Source organism: Kogia breviceps, chromosome 8, assembly GCF_026419965.1.
Source record: "Kogia breviceps isolate mKogBre1 chromosome 8, mKogBre1 haplotype 1, whole genome shotgun sequence".
In the NCBI taxonomy this organism is placed as follows: domain Eukaryota; kingdom Metazoa; phylum Chordata; class Mammalia; order Artiodactyla; family Physeteridae; genus Kogia; species Kogia breviceps.
Genome location: NC_081317.1, coordinates 73746291 through 73765702, shown reverse-complemented (window position 1 = coordinate 73765702; position 19412 = coordinate 73746291). Strand labels below are relative to the sequence as shown.

The window sequence follows — 19412 nt, the reverse complement described above, 5'->3', positions numbered from 1 at the left end:
TGACCAACTGACAGATGAAACAAAATGGATTTTCCCATTCTAATTTCATCTGGGTTAGTTGACAGAATTTATTGCACCTGTAAAGCTTAAGTTTAAGTTTATGAGTTGTAAAATTCAGGAGATCACAGTTTTCTTTTGTATTTTCCCCGAGATAAAGATCTCTTTGTTTTCTTATTGTTATCAGATATGCTGCTGATGGTTCCCTTATTGAAATTCTCTCTGTCTGGGTTGGCTCTCATATTTTACTGAGTTTCCCCATCCTGTGCTCAGCTAGAGGTTTAGGTTGTTGACCTTAAAGCCTCAATGTAGAACCAGGCTCACTGATTTCACATTTTGAAAGTACTAGCATTTGTATGTGTGTGTGTGTGTGTGTGTGTGTGTGTGTGTGTGTGTGTGTGTGTGTGAGTGTGTGTGTGTGTGAATTGTGGCTTCGAACTAAAGTATAGCTGTTGAACTTGGATTATTCACATATTCTCTGTCTTTGGACTATCCTCAAGGAATCTACTGACTAAACAAGCAAACTCCCTAGGTGACCATGACTCTGAGACAGAAAACTGAAAAGAACTGAAGGATGTAACTCATGCATGGCTGTGGACAGAGTGTGGGAGTGGGGCTCTCAGCTTGAATAGAAGAAAAACAACACATCACCAGCTGAAAATAATTAAACAGAAATTCACTAACCCAGCTTAGCAACTAAAAATTGCAGAAAGGTTCTACTGTACCTTGGTAGGCATGGGCTTCTTAAAGGTGATTTCAGCTTGCATCCAAACGCCCCTTGGGGACTCCAGCACAGACCAGATCTTGTCTTGAACCATGTGGTTCTCTTCAAAGATATAAACTGCTAGGGTGTCACTCATTTTTAAAAACCCATAGATGGCATAGTAAAAACGCAAACAATACTGCAAGTTTCCTGGCAGGGAGGGACCGTAGAGCCTTCCAATGTAGCCAGGCTGAGACGTAAACTTTGTGTTGGCCATCAAGAAATACCCTGCGAATAGGACAAAGCATTCAGTGCATCAGCAATGAAAAACCTAAATAATTCAACCCAGATTATCAAGTGGGAAAATTTAGTTCAAGCGGTGGAGTTTGCCAACAGACTATTTCTATAGGCTTTAAATGATAGAAAGCATTTAAAATATCGAAAATATCTGTGTGATTCTATTGCTAATAAACCTTCTCCATTTTTAAGTAAACCTGTACAGATTTCCAACTGCATATGTCCAGATTCTAGTCATCAATCAGGATTTATATTTCTTTTTTTTTTTGGCCGTGCCGTGGCTTGCAGGATCTTAGTTCCCCAACCAGAGATTGAACCCCAGCCCTCAGCAGTAAAAACATGGAACCCTAACCACTGGACCGCCAGGGAATTCCTAGGATTTACACTTTCATGAAACAAAAAGGATGAAATCATTTTGGGGTTCCCCACTTTTTGGACAAACAACTGACAGCTAGACTGAATAGTACTGAGTCATAGAGAACACAAGGCCCAGAGCAGATTGTCCTTCTTACCCCTGCAATGACCAGTGGAGGGGGAGAGGTTACAGGGCCTGGCAGTCCTTGGGGTGTGATGGGTGGGGGGTGGTTTGTGTTTCTGGGCAGAGCTTACTCTCTTGTTCATATGTTAAGCCTGCTCCTAAAAAGCAGGTTTTTAATCAGATAGACCCTCCCAGGTGCTGAAGATCTGATCTTCCCCAATTTCTCCTAAATAATATGAAAAAATAAGATCAAGAACCTCCCCTCCCACATACTCCACCAACCCCATGGTAAACTTGAAACAGTTTACCATGTTAAATTACATATCCTATAAAGCTGGGGCAGAAAGAAAAATAATAATACCTTACTCTTTTTCCTTTCCCTTTTTTGATCCTCCTTCATCAGTTTTCTTTTGGGTGCCTCAGGCTTTGCTATACAGTTTAGTTTTATTTAATCCGGCAAAAGATTCTTTGGTTATTTCACGAGTGGTGTTATGGACTGAATTATGTCCCCCAAAATTCATATGTTAAAGCTCTAACCCCCAATGTGGCTGTATTTGGAGACGGGGCCTTTACGGAGGCAATTAAGGTTAAATGAGATTACAGGGGTGAAGCTTTAACTCCCATGCGACTGGTGTCATAAGAAGAGACAGCAGAAATCTCTCTCTTTCTCTCTCTCTCTCCATGTGTACACACAGAGGAAAGGCCATGTGAAGACACAATGAGAAGGCGCTTTGGAAAAGGCAGGAAGAGAGATCTCACCAGAAACCGACCCCAATGGTGCCTTGATTGGGGGACTTCTAGCCTCCAGAACTGTGAGAAAATAAATTTCTGTTGTTTAAGTCCCCCAGTCTATGGTATTTGTTATGGCAGCTCAAGCCGACTTGCACAGGTGGCCAATACAACAGCCAGAGCAATCTTTTATTAAACCTAAATTTAATCCCTCTCTTCTCTACTTAAACTCTTTCAATGGCTTCTCATTTCGTTTGTAGTAAAATCCCAGTTGCTTACTCTGGCCTGCCACGCCCAAGATCTTCTTCTCTATCTTCATTTTCCTTCACTCTCCTCCCCATGGTGCAGCCACTCTAATCTTCTAATTCCTGGGAGTATCCAGTTCTTTCCAAACTCAAAGCCCTTACACATGCTGATTCCTCTGCCTGGGCTCCTGCTCCCACACATAGAAGCCACACAGATAAACACCCCACCCCAAATGTGGTTCCTTATTCTCTCTCAGAGGTCACTCTTCGCATCTCTTAGCACACTCCACAACTTTTTTTTTTTTTTTTTTGCAGTACCCGGGCCTCTCACTGCTGTGGCCTCCGCTGACTCAGCGGCCATGGCTCACGGGCCCAGCCGCTCCGCGGCACGTGGGATCCTCCCGGACCGGGGCACGAACCCGTGTCCCCTGCATTAGCAGGCGGACTCTCAACCACTGCGCCACCAGGGAAGCCTCCACAATTGACTCAAAATTGAGTCTATTTGCGTATATGTTTGTTTAGGGTTCCTCTTGCCCATTGAAATGACAGCCAGCAAGGGTGGGATACATACCTAATTTGTTCACTATTGTATCCCCCAGGGGTTAGGCTGGCCAGGGTCAGAATAGGTTTTTATTCTGTAATTCTACAAGTTAGCCAACCCCTAAGCAAAGAATACAAAATTACAAGTATGAAATTGCAAGGGCCCCGTGAAAGTGAGGGGCCCTGAAACAAGCTTCATCAGCTTTCTGGTAAGTCACCCGCATGCCCAGTATATAAATAATTGTTGAATAAATGAATTAGACACTAACCCCTTGAGAATAAGCTCTTTCCACCAGTCTCTACTGGCGTGGGCTTCACAAGGGCTCCCTTTACCGAGATAGGTAATCCTTACATAAGGGGAGCTCAAACTGATTTCTAAGAGCTCCTTGTAGGTCCATCCAAAATTTCCCAACAGCTGTGATAGCTTTCATGCCCCACAATATATTATTTATTACAATAAAACACACATAACGGGCTTCCCTGGTGGCGCAGTGGTTGAGAATCCGCCTGCCGATGCAGGAGACACGGGTTCGTGCCCTGGTCCGGGAAGATCCCACATGCCGCGGAGCAACTAAGCCCGTGAGCCATGGCCGCTGAGCCTGTGCGTCCGGAGCCTGTGCTCCACAACGGGAGAGGCCACAACAGTGAGAGGCCCGCATACCGCAAAAAAAAAAAAAAAAAAAAAATCTATAAAACACACATAACATAAAATTTATCATTTTAACCACTTTAAAGCGTACAATTCAGTGGCATTTAGTACTTTCACAATGCTGCACAGCCACCACTATCTACTTCCAGAATATTTTCATCACCTCAAAAGGAAACTTTATACCCATTAAACAGTCACTCCCTATCCCCCCTCCTCAGCTCCTGGCAACCACTAATCTGCTTTCTGTTTCTATGGCTTTGCCTCTTCTGGATGTTTCATATAATTGGAATCTAATAGCTTTTTAAAGGTACTTCTCCATCTAAAGTGAAGAGCAAGATAATTTCCAAAGGTTTGACTATTTAATTAACTGGTAAATACTTCTGCTAGCACAACAACTTGAATTCCAGTTTTGAAAAATGGCCAGACACGAAGGTTACCTATTGTCTTTGCTTCTTCACAGCTGCTCCCACACCCACCTCCCTTTTTCAAGCTGGTGTCCTGGTGAGAACGGCTGGCGAATGGAGATGAATAGTACCCGCTCCCAACCCCCAACATGACATCCCACACAACAGACTCTGATTTACCTAAGCCTGAAGTGTGGTCTCCCGGCCGATACATGTTTGGTTTTACTTTCACTCGGGTCCAGCCTGGACCTTCTTTGTCTTGGTAAAAGTTGCAGAGATCTTCCTCAAAATTGCAGCTTGCTTCTACGGCACTAAAAGGACGCTCTGAGCAAAGGAGAATCAAAGTTAAAGTGAGCCAAACCCAAGGATCTCAAAGGACTACATTAACTGATTGACAAATATGTACACATTTGTACCAGGGGAGCTCAGAGAAGTAACACACAGCAAAAATATTTTTACCCTAGTGGCATTCTGACAGGTTAGCATCAAATCCACATTTCAGCATGACAGGAAAATTGTTCTTTTCCTCCCTAAAGGGACGGAAGGAAGGAGTTCTGTTCCCACTCTCTACAAAAATGAAGTACCAGACTTCAAAAGAAATTTCCTTTCTTGGTGTAAAGACTGAGAGCATTTATTCACATACTTCTTCACAATTTAAAATTCATTCATACAAAATTAAAAAGGAGAAAAAGTAAGGATTTTATAGAATTCTTAATTTCTTTCTGACAGATATTTTAGAAATAATATTTTCTAGAAATAATTTTCCTTTGTTGATCAATCTCTGTGTCAGAAGCACAGCCACTGTCTATTTATAATTGACACTAGGAGTAGGAGCTGATCTGATGGAAGAGAATCATTACTCAGTATAAATCACACTGCTCAAACAGTCACACCAATTCTGTCACCCGTTCTGCTATTTTGGCTTTTGCTGAGTTCTGGTGTCACTTACTCTGGTCTATAAACACCACCTCATCCCAGATTGCCTGGAGGAAAGGGAACATAAAAGATTTCTGCTCTTTCAAGAATGATGTGGTCCTAGCAACAAGTAATTGTAAACCTCACTGTTCAGATTGCCCTCTGTGTCCAGAGGAGATGTGACTGCAGCGGTTTGGGACACATTCAGTGCAGCCGAGTGTAATCTTGTTCTGCACACTGACATACACTGGTCTAACCTTTTAGGGCCAGAGACAGCACTGTTTTGAATAACCGGAAAATCATCTCTAGAGAAACACTTGAGTTCTAGGTGCGGGGATCTGATGAAACAGAAAGCTGTTTACGGACAAAGACTCAATTTGTCAATTTTCAAAGTAAGAAAACATTCCAGTGGGCTGAGGAGCTGGCCTGGATAAAGAGGATGAAAGACACATGACAACCAAATGCTACAAGGGGTCCAAGATTCCATCTTGGTCCAGAAAAACAAATACCTACAGAAGACTTTATTGGCTCAATTGGTGAAATTAGTATATGGACTATAGGTTAATTGATAATATTGTATCATTGTTAAGTTTCCTGAACTTTATAATTATTCCATAGCATGTTGGAAGATGTCTTTGGCTTTAGAAAATACCCACTGACATATTTAGTGGTGAAGGGACATAATATCTGCAACCTACTCTTAAATGGTTGATAAAACAAACGTGGCAAAATGTTAAACGTTTGTAGGTCTGGGTAAAGAGTATATGGGAGTTCTTCTGTCTAAGTTTAAAATGATACTGAAGAGTTTTAAAATGCTAAATTAAAAAGAAGAGTGACTAGCACCACATTACAAAGAGAGAACAGAAAGAAAATGTTCCTAGCAAGTGTACAAGGAGAGGCCCCTGAAGAGCCAGATAGGAAAGGAAGAGAATTCTCAGTGCTCTGAGACTGGTGGGTTAACCCACACACTGCTCTGTCTGACTCTGTCGGCATCAAGGTGACTCTTTAAGCTGTGAAGATAAAATCATGAAGATATTCATTTGAAAATGAATATGATGTCATACAAACAAGGATCCTTTGACATCCCCCCATGGAGATCTGAGCCCATGGGAAACCCCACTGTGGTCTCCAGTCTTGGTCACCCCTCTGCCACCTGGTAATGAAAAAGCAGATGGAAATTCAGATCTACAGATGGCCATCTAGCTCAGAAAATGGTGTGGCACTCCCAAAAGCCATGCATAAAGAGAACGGAAGGTCAGTGAAATTATTCATCAGGAATACATCCTAAGGAATATACACCTGGGCATCCACAAGAGAACCATAACCCATTTCCTAGGTGTGTGGGAGGGAGTGAGAGGTGGTCTTAAAGCTGGAAAGTAAGCAGGCTCTGTTGTCTCCATGGTGACAAACTGAGTCACACAGAGAAGATTTTTCTGAGGATGCAATTATATTCTTTTGTTAAACACTTAGTCTGAGCAATGGATTTTTCTGGGGTCCTAAGAAGGTCTGATAAAAAGAAAACCTCAAAAGCATAACTCAAAGCCTAAATCTTTTTCACCCAGAATGCTTCTTCTAGCGTGAGATAGTATCTAATTACTGAAGATGAGGCCAGAGGGCCTATGTGTGACCTAAAATGAGTTCCCCAAAGATCTGGGGTGAATGAAGAGCCTTTGCTTCAGGCTTGTTTCAGAAGCATGAGTCAAGTGGCAATCACAATTGTATTTGGGGGAGTGTTAATGACATATTTGAAGCATAGGGAGGAGTCAGAGGCAATTGGAAGTCCCTGAGCATCAGCTGATCATCCCCACCCCGTCCCAAAAAAAAAAGAAATAAAGTCTCTCTGAGCATCATAATGTACGATTTAGTTAATTACTTGATTTCTGACATTTGAACTTTTTAGAATCAGGAGGCTCTGAAGATAAACTTATCAGGTAGAGGGTGTTGCAGTTTGAGAAGAATGCTTAGGAGCATTTCTCATCTTTTCCTCTGCTTCATAGAGTTCATGGAGATGAACTCAGTATCAGTCCTGGAGATCTAAGAGGCTTATCAGCCCCTGTAGTGCTAGAGAGGCTTTGGGTGTGGTGCTCTTTGGGCTGCTAAACTTGCACTGTAGTTCTTATTTTAGCACAAGCCAGTCCAAAAGCAAGCTGGGACAGCTCAAGGCTGGCGAGGGAAGAGAGTCGGTGGGAATTAGCACCAGACTGAGGAATCATGATGGAGCAGACTGGGCCGCTGATCAGGCTGTGGAGATCTCTGAGGGCCTCTGAGCTAAGGAAGACTGTGACACCTTCGGCTGTAACCTACACAACAACTGGAGCCAGGTTTCTTAATTAGAAAAGAGGTCTGGGCAGTGTGTTGTTGATGAATGGTCAATACTGGGATTTAGGCCCAGGTAGACATCCTTTCAGATGTATATCTATCAGTGTCAGGATCCTCCCAGACCCTGGCCTGGGTGTGGGGTGAACCCAAGCCCAGAGAGGAAGTTAGGTCTGCATATGGCAGAGCCTGGAGCACTCCGTTTGGGAGTTGGGCATTAAGGCAGGATTCCTAGAAGTGAACGGAATCAGCTGTTAGGCATTCAAGGACTTATAGACTAAGAGGAGAGCTTATTCCTATGATCTAGATTCTAGGCCAAATGTGGCGGTAGATGGGGAGTTTGTGGGTGGAAAAGGCTTGGAAAGGGAAGTGGGATAACTCAATTTCAGGGGATGGGGTGAGGTCTCACTGTCTTCTGGAAGCATCCTGGGGGGAATATCGGCGGGGGGGGGGCAGTGGCACGGTGACAAGCCACTGGTGCTTAATACCTGCTACTCTGAGATAGGTCTCAGGTCTGGAAAACTGGATTCACTCTAAGAGCAACCAGATGGTGGGAACAAGATGCTTCATATGTTGAAATAATTCCTGTCTCAGCTTACTAGGGAGATAAGGGAAGAAACCACCAGATCCAGCTGGGAAAAGCAGAGACAACAAGTCTGAAGCTAACCAAGATAAAGAAAAAAATGTTGGCACCTGTTTCGAAACAGAAGGCCATAAACTATTTGTGAAATGCAAGAGGAAGTATGAAAACCAGAGGGTTCAGCTTCTCAGACTCAGAATCTGGCCCACAGCTGCTTAATGAAGGGCATAAAGCAGTCTCCAGCTTACACATTCGTCAAAGCAGTGCCCTTTGCTGGTTCTCTTTGGTTTCAATCTGACCCCCTGTTCTCTAGGCGAATGGATGGGAATATTTTGAAAATTAAGTAAATAATATTAGGTCTCATGACTAAGCATTTTCTGTGTGCCATACTCTGCTAAGACTGTCACAGACATTATTAACTCATCATTCACCCCGACAACTCTATGAAACAGATTCTTCCATCCCTGCCCCATAAAGGTGGAAAGAGAGTCTCAGAGAGGTTAATTAACAAAGGTTACACAGCTTGTAAATGGCAGAGTAGGGATGTGAGTCCAAAAGGCTGGCTCTCAAGCATAACACTTTGATCATGTAATTGAACCATTTTAAAGCAAAGTTGATATGTCGGGAAGTTCTGAAGACCAATACAGAACCTTGGTTAACTTTATATAAGAATGTGAATCCCCGGTGGTCCTTATGGAGGGAGGGTCTGGGCTGGATTTTACAGACTGAAGGGTCACTAACTCTCTTAATAAGCGGTCCTTATTTTGCTGGAATCTTTCTTTTCTTTTCACCAGTCAGTAGGAAAGAGCTCACATATATTCTATATATTTTTAATGGGAAGAACGTTTCTAAGCATTCCTTCTACGGTGGCCCAGTAGATTCTATCACCTTCCAGCTGCCGCTTCACCCCACCTGTTACCCAGTAGAGATGCTGAATAAATACCTCTTCTCCCATATGTATAACTTGGAAATATAAAAAAAAGTTCAGTGTAAGTGCCCAGTGACTGAGAAGATGAACTTTCTGAAAGTAATCACAAAGATGTTGTAAAACTACTATTAACATCACTGAAATATTAACTGATGGAATTTGGGAGTAATCAGATTTAGAGAAGTAAAACAATTTTGCTTCCTGTGTTCTGTCAAATTTAGAGACTCTTTTAATTTTTGATTACAGCTGGATTAAATCATTTTAATGAAAAAATATAAGTATGTAAATCCAGTCTGGTTCTATCTGTTTCACTAGTTTTTTTTAAAAAAAATTAGAATTAGTCAAAAATAATATTTGGTTTTAGCTAATTAGCAAGTTTCTCTGTAATTTGAGGGTAAGAGTTTAGCTTGAGTAGAAAATATTCTTTCTCAGTTCCCTTGCTTATAGAATATATATTTGAAACCATATTAAATTAGAGACTAACTCTACCTTAAGTGAAAGTTGGACTACCAAGGCTAAGTTTTTATAATTCTACTCAGTAGATTTTGAGAGTTTTTTCCACCTACTCAGCCACCTGTCTATGGACCCAAGATACCCTTTAAAGAGAAAGATGGAGTAGGAGTGAGTTAGCATTATTTAATTTTAATTTCTTAGTAGGTAGAGAAGATAGAAGCTTCTTAACCCATGACAAGTGACCTCTGGTATCAGAAAAATTAGATTCACTCTGTGAGAGAAAAAGAATAATATGCCAGAAAAATGACTATTCGGTTAAATAATTTTTAAGGATAAGAGGAAAAGGTAGGGAAATTAGAAGGAATGAAAGCAAGTCTTGACCACAGGCATCTGTTGAGAAAGGAAAATTCCAGAAGTGAGGAAGAAGAAAAAGAGAATGCTTACCTGTCTGATGTTGGCAGGGAACAGGAGAGAAAGAAATGTCATCCAGGGCAACATACCCTCCTTTGGGACCATTGAAGGCAACTTCAAAAATTACCTGCAGAGGAGAATGACATATTGCTACATGTTTACATATTTTCTTTTGGGCTTAAGTGCTTGTAACTATGATTTAAAATGGTGTGTCAATCCAGCCAGGTGTATAGGCATTCGGGCAGCTCCCTCCTTAACCCACAGTTTTCTTTGGGGGAGAGTGAATACTAAGCCCTAGGTGGCATTTTATTGGTGGACTCCCCCGCTCCCCATCCTGCCCCTTGAGTGTCAAAGTACCTGTATCACTTTCTGATAGAACTACAGAATTGACAATTTGCATTATGAACTTCAATTAAAGAAACAGCAGCCTGCTTGCAGAAGGCAGGCTAATTTTTCCACTTCCCTTCACAGAGACCTAGGCCCCTCCAAGGTCCTTTCCCTTTTTCATACATAAAATTCCATGTCCATCTGGACACAGATGCAGAGATGATTTCCTGATGCCTAAGTCAGAATCAGGCCCAGAAATCCTATGTATGGATATTAGGATTTCAGCATATCCTGGCATGCTCAAATGGTTAAAGAGAACACGGGGTTGTTAATGAGCTCAGCCCCCTTTAGTTATACTCTCTTCTCTGCCACCAACTGTAACTTTGAGTTCAGTGGACGACTTTCTGCTTGTGACCATGGGGACCAGGTGTGGTAAGCCCAGCGCTCACCTGTGTTGGGAAAACTACCCAAGTGTGCTGTCCACTCTGCTGAATTGATAGCATGAGAAGATACAGTGTTGAGCAGGGGTGGAAACTCCAGTGCCTACCCAGGCCAGGCAGGTAACAGAAATGTGTGACGTGGGTTTGGTCTGATGCGGCAGGAAAGGGTGTGAAATGGGGAGCAAGTCCCATCTAAAGGGGGCAGCTTGTACCCAGCTTCGTCAATTGCTGATGTGTGGGAATTTAGGACTAACATGCCTGGATCTGCCAAACTGTCAAGAGGACCTGGATCTCTACATTTTTATTTAAAATCTTTGGATTTTTCAATATTGGCGATTAATTCAAAAACTAAAACAAATATGCAAAACAAAAACAAAGAAACAAACATATACCACTACAGCAGCTAGGCACATCATCATAGGCTAGATTTGACTCATAGGCGTCTAGTCTTCAACCTCTTCTAAAGAGAATGGTGTTTTGGCAGCAGATAGACCAGAGTTCAGATCCCGTTTCTGTCACTTACCAACTAGGTGACCTTGGGTACATAGCTAACCCTCCTGGGACCTCGCTTTTCTTAGTTATAAAACAGGCATTATAACACCTACCTTGTAGGACTGTAGAGGCCATTAAATGAGATGCTGTATATACAGATCCTAGCATGGAGTCAGGTGCATAACGAGCTCTGAACTAAATCCATGCCTTTTCCTCCTGGGTGACACCCCCTCCTGAACTCACATTCATGTTTGAGGCTAGTTAGCCACTAACTAACTCCAGCTCGCCCCTTCTCCACTCTAGGTCTCAATTTCTTAATTTTTAAAAAAAGAGTTTGGACAAGATGGTCCCTTTCGGCTTAACAACAATGGTCCTTAGACACCTGGCCTCTGCAAAATCTAAGAGGGGCCCTGGAAGCTTGTCTCTGGCAATACAGGAAGGGCTGAGAACCAAGGAAACAGATGTGGACGAATGAGGAGGGGCTACCTAAGTTTACAGACTCAACACAGGTCTGTGACATTTCGTTTTCAAGGTGCCAGCTGATAAAGCCAACGACAGAATGTGATTTTACTGAACAGTAAGGGGGAATAAGAACATTTCTGATCATAATTTGCAAATCACAGCCTCTGTGCCATTATGTTCTCTCTTGTTCAGAATGAGGGTCTCAAATGTTTGTTTTCCTTTTAAAAATTCATTTGAGAATATGGGGACCTTAAATTCGCTGATTTCCGCAGGATAAGTTTCTTTCCCCCCACGATTACCAAGAGCAAATAATCGTGGCGTAATGAGTCCCGACTGCTAGGGCAAAATCACACACGTGTGACCCAAAAGGAAAGGTATTGAAGTTTAGTAGTGAACTTAAGCAGTAAACAGACACTGTAACTTTTCAGGCATTGATTAAAAAGAAAATTCAGCAAAGTCTCACTCGTCTAAACGTTGCCCCAGGAGTTTACGGTTGGATGAAAGGAATTTGCGAAGACGACGCCTTCACTATGCGTGTGACTCATTTGACTTTAATAGAAGGAAAATTTTCTGAAGCAGTATGTGTATTTCTTTTCCTCCTTGTAACCCAAACTCACAGAAAATTTTCCACTGGGCTGCAAGAGCCAATCAAGCCCTGGTTGGACTTTGGGATAGGAAATAGCACACATGCTGCGACAGGCCCCTCTCTGGGGCTGTTTGTGGGAGGGAGGAGGATGGGAAGAGGAAGGGGAGTGGCAGGCACTGGACAGGACACATCCGCAACTGAGACACAAGCCCAACACTCACTGAAGCTCTACATCAGGTGAGCAGATGGCACCACTGAAAAGCATCCAGAGGATAATCTGCTTCTTTTGCACTCTAAACGGAACTAGCAAAGATATTGCAAAAAGCGCAAAGCGAAAGCAGGAGACGTTAAAACCTGCGGGAACTAAGACTCTCCTTAGAGCTCCAGATCTGCGACCACAAATGCTGCACCCACTGACTCTAGAGGTCCTAGGGGTCCCCGGAGAGAGCTGGCCCTCTTGCTTCAAATTTAGGTCAGATTTAACGCAGGAACTTTTCTCAGTGCCCTGGCACGCACCAGCAGTGTGACCCAGAACAAAACGTCAGACTTCTTGCACTCTCCATCTCCTCCTCTTTCATCTGTAATATGGGGATAATTTTATCTACTCTGTTGGATGGTCATCAGTACTGGACCATAAAACAGACACATACATAAGATATGTATTAGTATATGTGCTTTGAAAACAGGTCTGCAGGTCTGCATGGATAAACACCAAAATGTTCGTAGCTCTTATCTTTGCAGGGCTGGCATAGGGTGTTTTCGTTTGATTTGCCTCTATGAATTTTCTAATTCTTCTGCACTGGACATTTACCACTCATGTAGCTATAAAGAGTTTAAAACCATAGAAAGTTAAAAAACTTTATAGGCCCCCAAGGCTTGTTTCAAATTGGGGCCACAATCGTAAGTTTATTTCTGACTTTTCTGACATTATTTATAAAGGAGAAAAGAAGAAAAGAAGTCATTTTTTGTTTAATTTAGAGAGAGTATTCCCTCAAGTAAGGGAAACCTTCAGCTGCTGTCAGGAATGGAAGTTCAAGAGGGAGTTTCATGTAGAAGGCATTTCACTGATCTCCTCTTCTGAACTCACATGACCACAGTGCAAGGTTCAGAGGGAGAGTGTGCCCAAGAAATCTAGTTGGTTGACTGGCTTTCCCATAATTGTCCTTATTAAAGAATACTCTTTCTAGAAAACGAAGTGATAAAGGAGGAAGATGGAGGACATAAAGAGGAAGGGAGAAAAGTGGAGAAGACCAGGGAAGGGAAAAGGAAGATTAAGACTGAGACACAGCGGAAAAGAAAGAATGAGTGTGAGACTGTAGTATCTCTTGAATTCCATGCCTGGGTGTGGGTGGCATGCCTGTAGAGCAGCCAGGCCAAGGCACACCTGGCACACCTACCTCCATGGGGTATGGGGCGCTGAACTCCACCTCAGCGAGGTTCCAGTCAGCATTCCCTGGATTGTCCATTTTCCAGATCTCCTCATACAGGCCAGCCGCATCCCTCGTATACACGGAGAAGATGTTGTCATTCCCCTGCCGGAGGTGGTAATAAAACAACAAGCAGCCAGACATGGGGGCCATGGTCATTGGGGAGATGAGCTGTGCCACCTCCTGGTAGTGCCTGACGTAAACCGAGTCCACATACATGTAGTGGCCTGAAATCACACAGAGAAAACAGCCTAAGACAGGCGGGCGGATTCTCAGATACAACTACATGATCTGGGATTTACTTCAAACTAATCCAGTGGGAGTGGAGGAGAGGAAGCGAATGAGCTATTGAGGAAAGAAGTTTGGCCACGGGTTGATGAATGTTGCAGCTTGGAGATAAATAGTGGAGTTCACTGTGCTCTGCTTAATACAAGATAAGCACCATTCTTTTTCTTCCCCTTAATTCTGATTGAAGTAAAACATACATATAGAAACATTGATGTGTCATCTGTAAAGTGTTTGAATTTTTACAAGCTGAACACAGCTGTGAAAAAAAAAAAGCAGGACATTACCCCAGAAGTCCCCCTCCAACAAGCCTTCTTTGAGTTGTACGGTTTCTAGGAGCATACCAAACATATCATCTGTTCTTAAAATCGCAGTGACCCTCCTGTACATCTTTCCCATGTACACAAAATGTCGCTGTGTGTTCTCTGAGTGAAACTAATATGAATTCAAACTAGATGACAATTTGTACCTCTTTAACAGAACATGTAAGTCAGTCAACACTGTTGACAGGGTTAGGATTTGGGAAGCTGAACTTGGGACCCCACTCGTGGCAAGGCTTTGGTGGGCTCCGGACCCAAAGGCTGACTGCATTAGAGGCATTTTGGTGAAAGAGAGAAACCGTGAGGCTGAATGGGGAGAGCTTGGATTGGACATGAAAAGAACTGACTTCAAATCCTGCTCTATATCTCACCATCCCTGGGACTTTGAGTAAGTCACTGAATATCTCTGGGCTTCAATTTCCTGATCTCTAGAATAAGAATCAAATATTTCTCTCATACGGTTGATCTGAGTATTAAATGAGATTATGTATGTGAAGTGGTTAGCATGTGCCTGGCACACTGTAATTGCCTAACATGATTATAATGAAGTAATGCAATGCCATTAATGTTTTTAGTACCATGCTTTCCCCAGTACGGTACTATTATTACCAGCAATTTTGTCTAAATTTATTTCAGCTGCAGTGACAGAGGAGTAATAGCAATGTAGCTTTGATAGAACGGCCTTTCTATCTACAAGCTCAGAAAAATTACAGCTTAATGTCTTTGCTTTTATTACATGGTGACGGTTTACAATCATTCCTTTTATCCTCAGCAAAATAGCAGTAAGGATATTAGGAAGAATATATGCATTCACACACTGGAGGCTTACTTTGCATCTAGCACACTGCCTAGTTTGTGGTAGGCCCTCAACAAATGGTGATTCACAACACATACATGGTCTCGGAAAGATCCTCATTGCAACACGACAGAGGGGAAAGGTGGATAAATTAAAGCTCATTCTCTCCTGGTAGCAAATTGTTCAACCCCTCTGAAAAATCTCCCTTGCTTAAATAGAATTGTCTGAGCATCTTGCCAAGCCATGCGACTGTGAATAAATAGAAATCACAAACTCAGATGATCAGAGCAGCCAGCCAGATCAAGTATATGATTGAAGTGGAGTGGGTCAGGGAGAAAATAGAGTGATGGATTAGCTGCCAACATTGGAAATCACATTTTACCAGCAACGAGAAGCAGAAATTAGGCTTCTCTGAAAAAATCAGAAAAATCTGATAGTGCTGGGTCCATATTCTCGGGCTGCAACAATCAGCCTGTGGTAAGGGGCGTCAGCCCCGTGCATGGACCTGTGATCTTCCCTGAGAGCCCATCCCTCTACTTCCAGCTGATGCCCTGACATCCAGCCAGGTGCTGCGAGCTTTTCCCATTGAAACTCAAAATCCAGATTTTTCTGGCAAATCCATTCCTTTAAAAATGATACCTCTATTAGTTTGCTAGGGTTACCATAACAGAGCACCACAAACTGAGTGGCTGAAACTAAAGAGACTTGTTGTTCCACACTTCAGGAGGCTAGAAGTCCAAGGTCAATGTACGAGAAAAATTAGTTCCCTCTGATGACTGTGAGGGAGACCCTATTCTATGCCTCTCTCTCCTAGCTTCTTTGGCATTGGCACGCTTTGACACTGACGGATTGATCTCTGCCTTCATGTTCACATGGTATTCTCCTTTCTATGCATGTATCTTTCTGTGTCCAAATTTCCCCTTTTTATAAAGACACCAGTCATATTGGACTGACCTCATCTTAACCAATTACATCTGTAATGACCACATTTCCAACTAGGTCACATTCTGAATTTCTGTGGGTTAGGACTTCAACATATGAATTCTGAGGAAATATAATTCAACCCATAACACCTCCCACCATAACTTTTTAAATGTTGTGTGTGCCAAATAGACATATCTGCAAGACTGGAAACAGCTGATGGGCTCCCAGTTGGCCACCCCTGGGGAGGGATTTTAAAGGAAGAATCAGAATGTCAGACTGAGTAGAATCCAAGAACTTCTGATAAGGAAGCAGGGCCATGAGCCCCCCTCCTAAGCTCGGGTGTTCTCTAAAGCACTGCTGGTGGCCAGGTAGCTCTGAATAATGCAGAATGGGTGTGACCAGCTAGCCCTGTAACACGCTTTTGCTCACTGAGAACACATGTGAGTGTCAAAGGCAGAGAGGAGGTTTTTATGCCCTTTATAATTTGTCTAACCGGTGAAACAATCTCTTTCCAAGATATCCAGCCAGGGAGACAGGGTAGAGGAGCTGTCATACTTTGTTTCCTTGATACCTCATTGCGGGGCCATGCTGGCGGGCTCCTGACATACTCTTCATTCAGTGTCCAGCTGCTTCACCTTTGGATCCACAACAGCAATGGGTGCCAAGGCCATGCCACATCGGGCTGTCCTCAGCTGATGACCAAGCAGAGCAGGGGTACCAGGGCAAGGCCATTCTGCCTGACAGGGGCCCTTCAGCAACTCCCCATCGGCCTGGCCCCCCTCCTTCACAGGTGTTAGCCTTCCATCCTATGCTGAAGGCTCTCCCCACCCAGGCTGCGTTAGGACTTTTGTTGGGGCCCTAGGCACTTTTGCTGCTCTGGACCCCTTTCTCCACAAAATATATTAAAATTGTATTGTATTTTATAACTGCATTCATATAAAGATGAATATGATCTAGGCCGGACCTATTATAATATTTGTTATTATGACATTCATTTTTTCCCTCTGATTTTAAAATAAATCAAATTAAAACATGCTCATGGATTCCTAAAAATGTCAGGTCTCCTAGGCACTGGGACTCCTATGCCTAATGGACACATGGCCCTGGGCCCCAGCTCCTCCAGCTCTCTCCCCACTTATGCTTCCCACAGCCATTTCCCCCAATAAGTCTCTTTCCACCTAATCCCAGCTTAGTGTCTGCTTCTCGGAGGACCCGAACTGCTACAGCCATGAAGCAGAAAATCACTCTACCCAGGGTGAGGGGCACCTCCAAAGGCTCCACGAGACTCTCGGTAAATCTAGGAGACCTCACAGATCCACTAGAAATTATTCATTCTACTTCCAGAGTGCACGATAACTGTGTTTAGGAGCAATGTCTCACACTCCAACCCATCATGAATATATCTTCCTCACAGCTGACAGATATCTGACAGTGTTCTTTAAAGGCTACTTACTCACCTCCTCAGTGGACAATATTTTAACCCCTGAATTTGCAGTTAAGTGCCTTGTGCCCATGCGCAAGACACTAGGCCAAGTGAGCCACAATCCCATTCCTGATGCAAAAAAAACAGCAAACACAATGTGACCTGCTCAAAGTGAGTCAGAGAGCCTGCTGGGAATCAGACTAGGACTGCTGACACCAAGTCTCATATGGAACCACTAGACTAGACCACATTCTGTTGCCCCTCCCTTTCCTCTCCATCATTCATTTGTTGCCAAGTTGGGTATTATTTACTGACTGAGTAAGACTGTTTTTCACTGGGAAAGAAAAGGTAGCTCATCAGAAGTTCATCATCTCAGTTGAAAGGGTGGGGATGACTCAGAAATCACCAGGTGTCTGCCCCGGGGGCCTAGGCCAGAGAACTGACCACCAGCCCAGGCTGAGTGTGTGTCATCAGGTACAATCTGATCTGAGGAAGAGGAGCCTGCGGTTGGGGGGAGTGTGCAGGCACTGTTTTGTGTACCCTTCCAAGAGGAATGAAGAAGGTAGCCTGGAGTCCTTTGGGAAATTATGTCTAGTGTCTGATATTATGAGAATTTTCCTGCCCAGCTCAATGAGGCCAACCCTTCTATCTGGTCCAGGGTTCTAGAGCCGGCAGAATCTGTAGAAGAAGCAACTTTTATCAGATCCTTTAAGTCTGAGTAGATGAAACTAGGTACAGATAGATCTTAGGTGGAAAGGATCCTATAATCAACCAAATCATTGGGGATCCTGTTGAAAGATCAAAACTCTCGGTGATGTCAGCCAAAGCTCAGGCCCCTCTGGCATAATGCCTGCGATAACGGCACATGTACACTTGCTTCTGAAGAGGACTTTCTTGCAGCAGTCCTCTGTACTAGTTCAACTTTTGTTGTGGAACCAGTGGCCCACTGGTAGTCAGCCATTTTCCCTTGAATTAGGAAAAGTACTTTGAGGGCAGCTCCTGAACTTTTATTTTCAAACAGTCTGGCTAACCAGCATTCCACAGAGATTGCCCTTGGCTTGGCTGCGATGCCAATGGCGTCCTCTGACTCATCCATGATTTGGTCCTGTTGGCCACATTTGTGCTCCAGTTGCGACGTCTGCATCTGTGTCGTGGTTGTCTGGACAAGCTGTCTCCCGGGTAAGGGAGAAAACTTGAAGGAACATATGCCAGCTGGTCTGCTGCCACAGTGAGGAGACAGCACCCAAAGACAGCAAGTTATCATGCCTGCTCTCCAGTCTATGGATCTGACAGTCATCTGCTGAACCTTTAGTTCTAAGGGTTTGGGTAAGTTTTACTATAATAGAGTCCGACTCTATAGTAGAGTCAGATTGAAGTGGAACTTCTCCTAGTTTCTGCTAAGACCTCAGTGCCAAGAACGATGGGGGCCAAGTCCCTCTACTTTCTACAGGGTGGTGCTAGACTATCCCGGTTGGATGTGCTACCTTGTGGCAGACCTGGAATCTAAGCCAGCTCTACCAGATTAGCCCATCTCACCACCACCCCTGTCAGCCTGTATATATGAGAAGGCCAAGGATGGATCAGAGAGACTGGATACAGAGTTTCTTTGAAGAGAGTTGTCACAGAGCTGACCTGTCATGTGTTTCCTTTTGACGCCCCCCCACAAGGGAACGGGAGGAGATTGCTTCCCCTTTCTTACCTTGATCCAAGGGAGGGGGCTTCAGGGAACCACTTGTAGAGAGGATGGGGGAGGGAGAGTACCATCTAATTTCCTCCCCACCCATGCTTGCAAGTTCCTGGGTTCTGTGACTGCCTTGGATCTTGAGAGGAGGGTGGCAGAGTTAATGGGAGAATTTGATCAGTGGTAACTGGAGTTTGTGGGGTACAGAGGCTGGGGCCTGACTCTTGACTGCATGCAGCTAGAGGTTGTAGGGGCCTGTGAGGGCAGAATGGAGAGAAAGGATTTTTGTTGCCAGTGAGCTGTACTTCCAGAGGTTGATGGGGCAAAGATTTGAGTTTTCCCTAAGCCTAAGTGGGCAACTCAGAAGGTAGCTGGGCTAGAGCGCCTTAAACAACTCTTTTCAAAGGGACTGCATGCAGGATGTTAACCCCAACAGAAAGGGGCTGGTGATGTTAAAAAAAATAAAAGAAAATAAAAGAAAGGGGCTGATGTGGTGTACCTAGTGACAGGCACAAAGGGGGATTCATAGATGGCCATTCAGAGAGTGCCTCATTTTTGTCATTGGCTGTGAGAGAAATAGCCAGCATCTGGTCACCTGCAGTGT

The 19412-nt window shown here is 43.6% G+C and overlaps 1 protein-coding gene across 4 annotated transcripts in view; it reads right to left on the bottom strand.

Moving 5' to 3' along the window:
• The window catches only part of MAMDC2 (MAM domain containing 2), a 166266-nt gene that overhangs the window by 56304 nt on the left and 90550 nt on the right, over nucleotides 1-19412 (bottom strand). For all 4 annotated transcript variants that reach the window (XR_010841596.1, XR_010841595.1, XM_059072723.2 and 1 more), the window contains exons 6-9: nucleotides 13350-13606; nucleotides 9679-9772; nucleotides 4223-4366; nucleotides 723-988 (exon numbers count right to left, since the gene is read on the bottom strand). Coding sequence is in view for 2 of the 4 variants with exons in the window: in XM_059072723.2 (XP_058928706.1) it covers nucleotides 723-988; nucleotides 4223-4366; nucleotides 9679-9772; nucleotides 13350-13606 (761 nt within the window). In the remaining 2 variants the exon portion in view is untranslated. The remainder of the gene's footprint in view (nucleotides 1-722; nucleotides 989-4222; nucleotides 4367-9678; nucleotides 9773-13349; nucleotides 13607-19412) is intronic.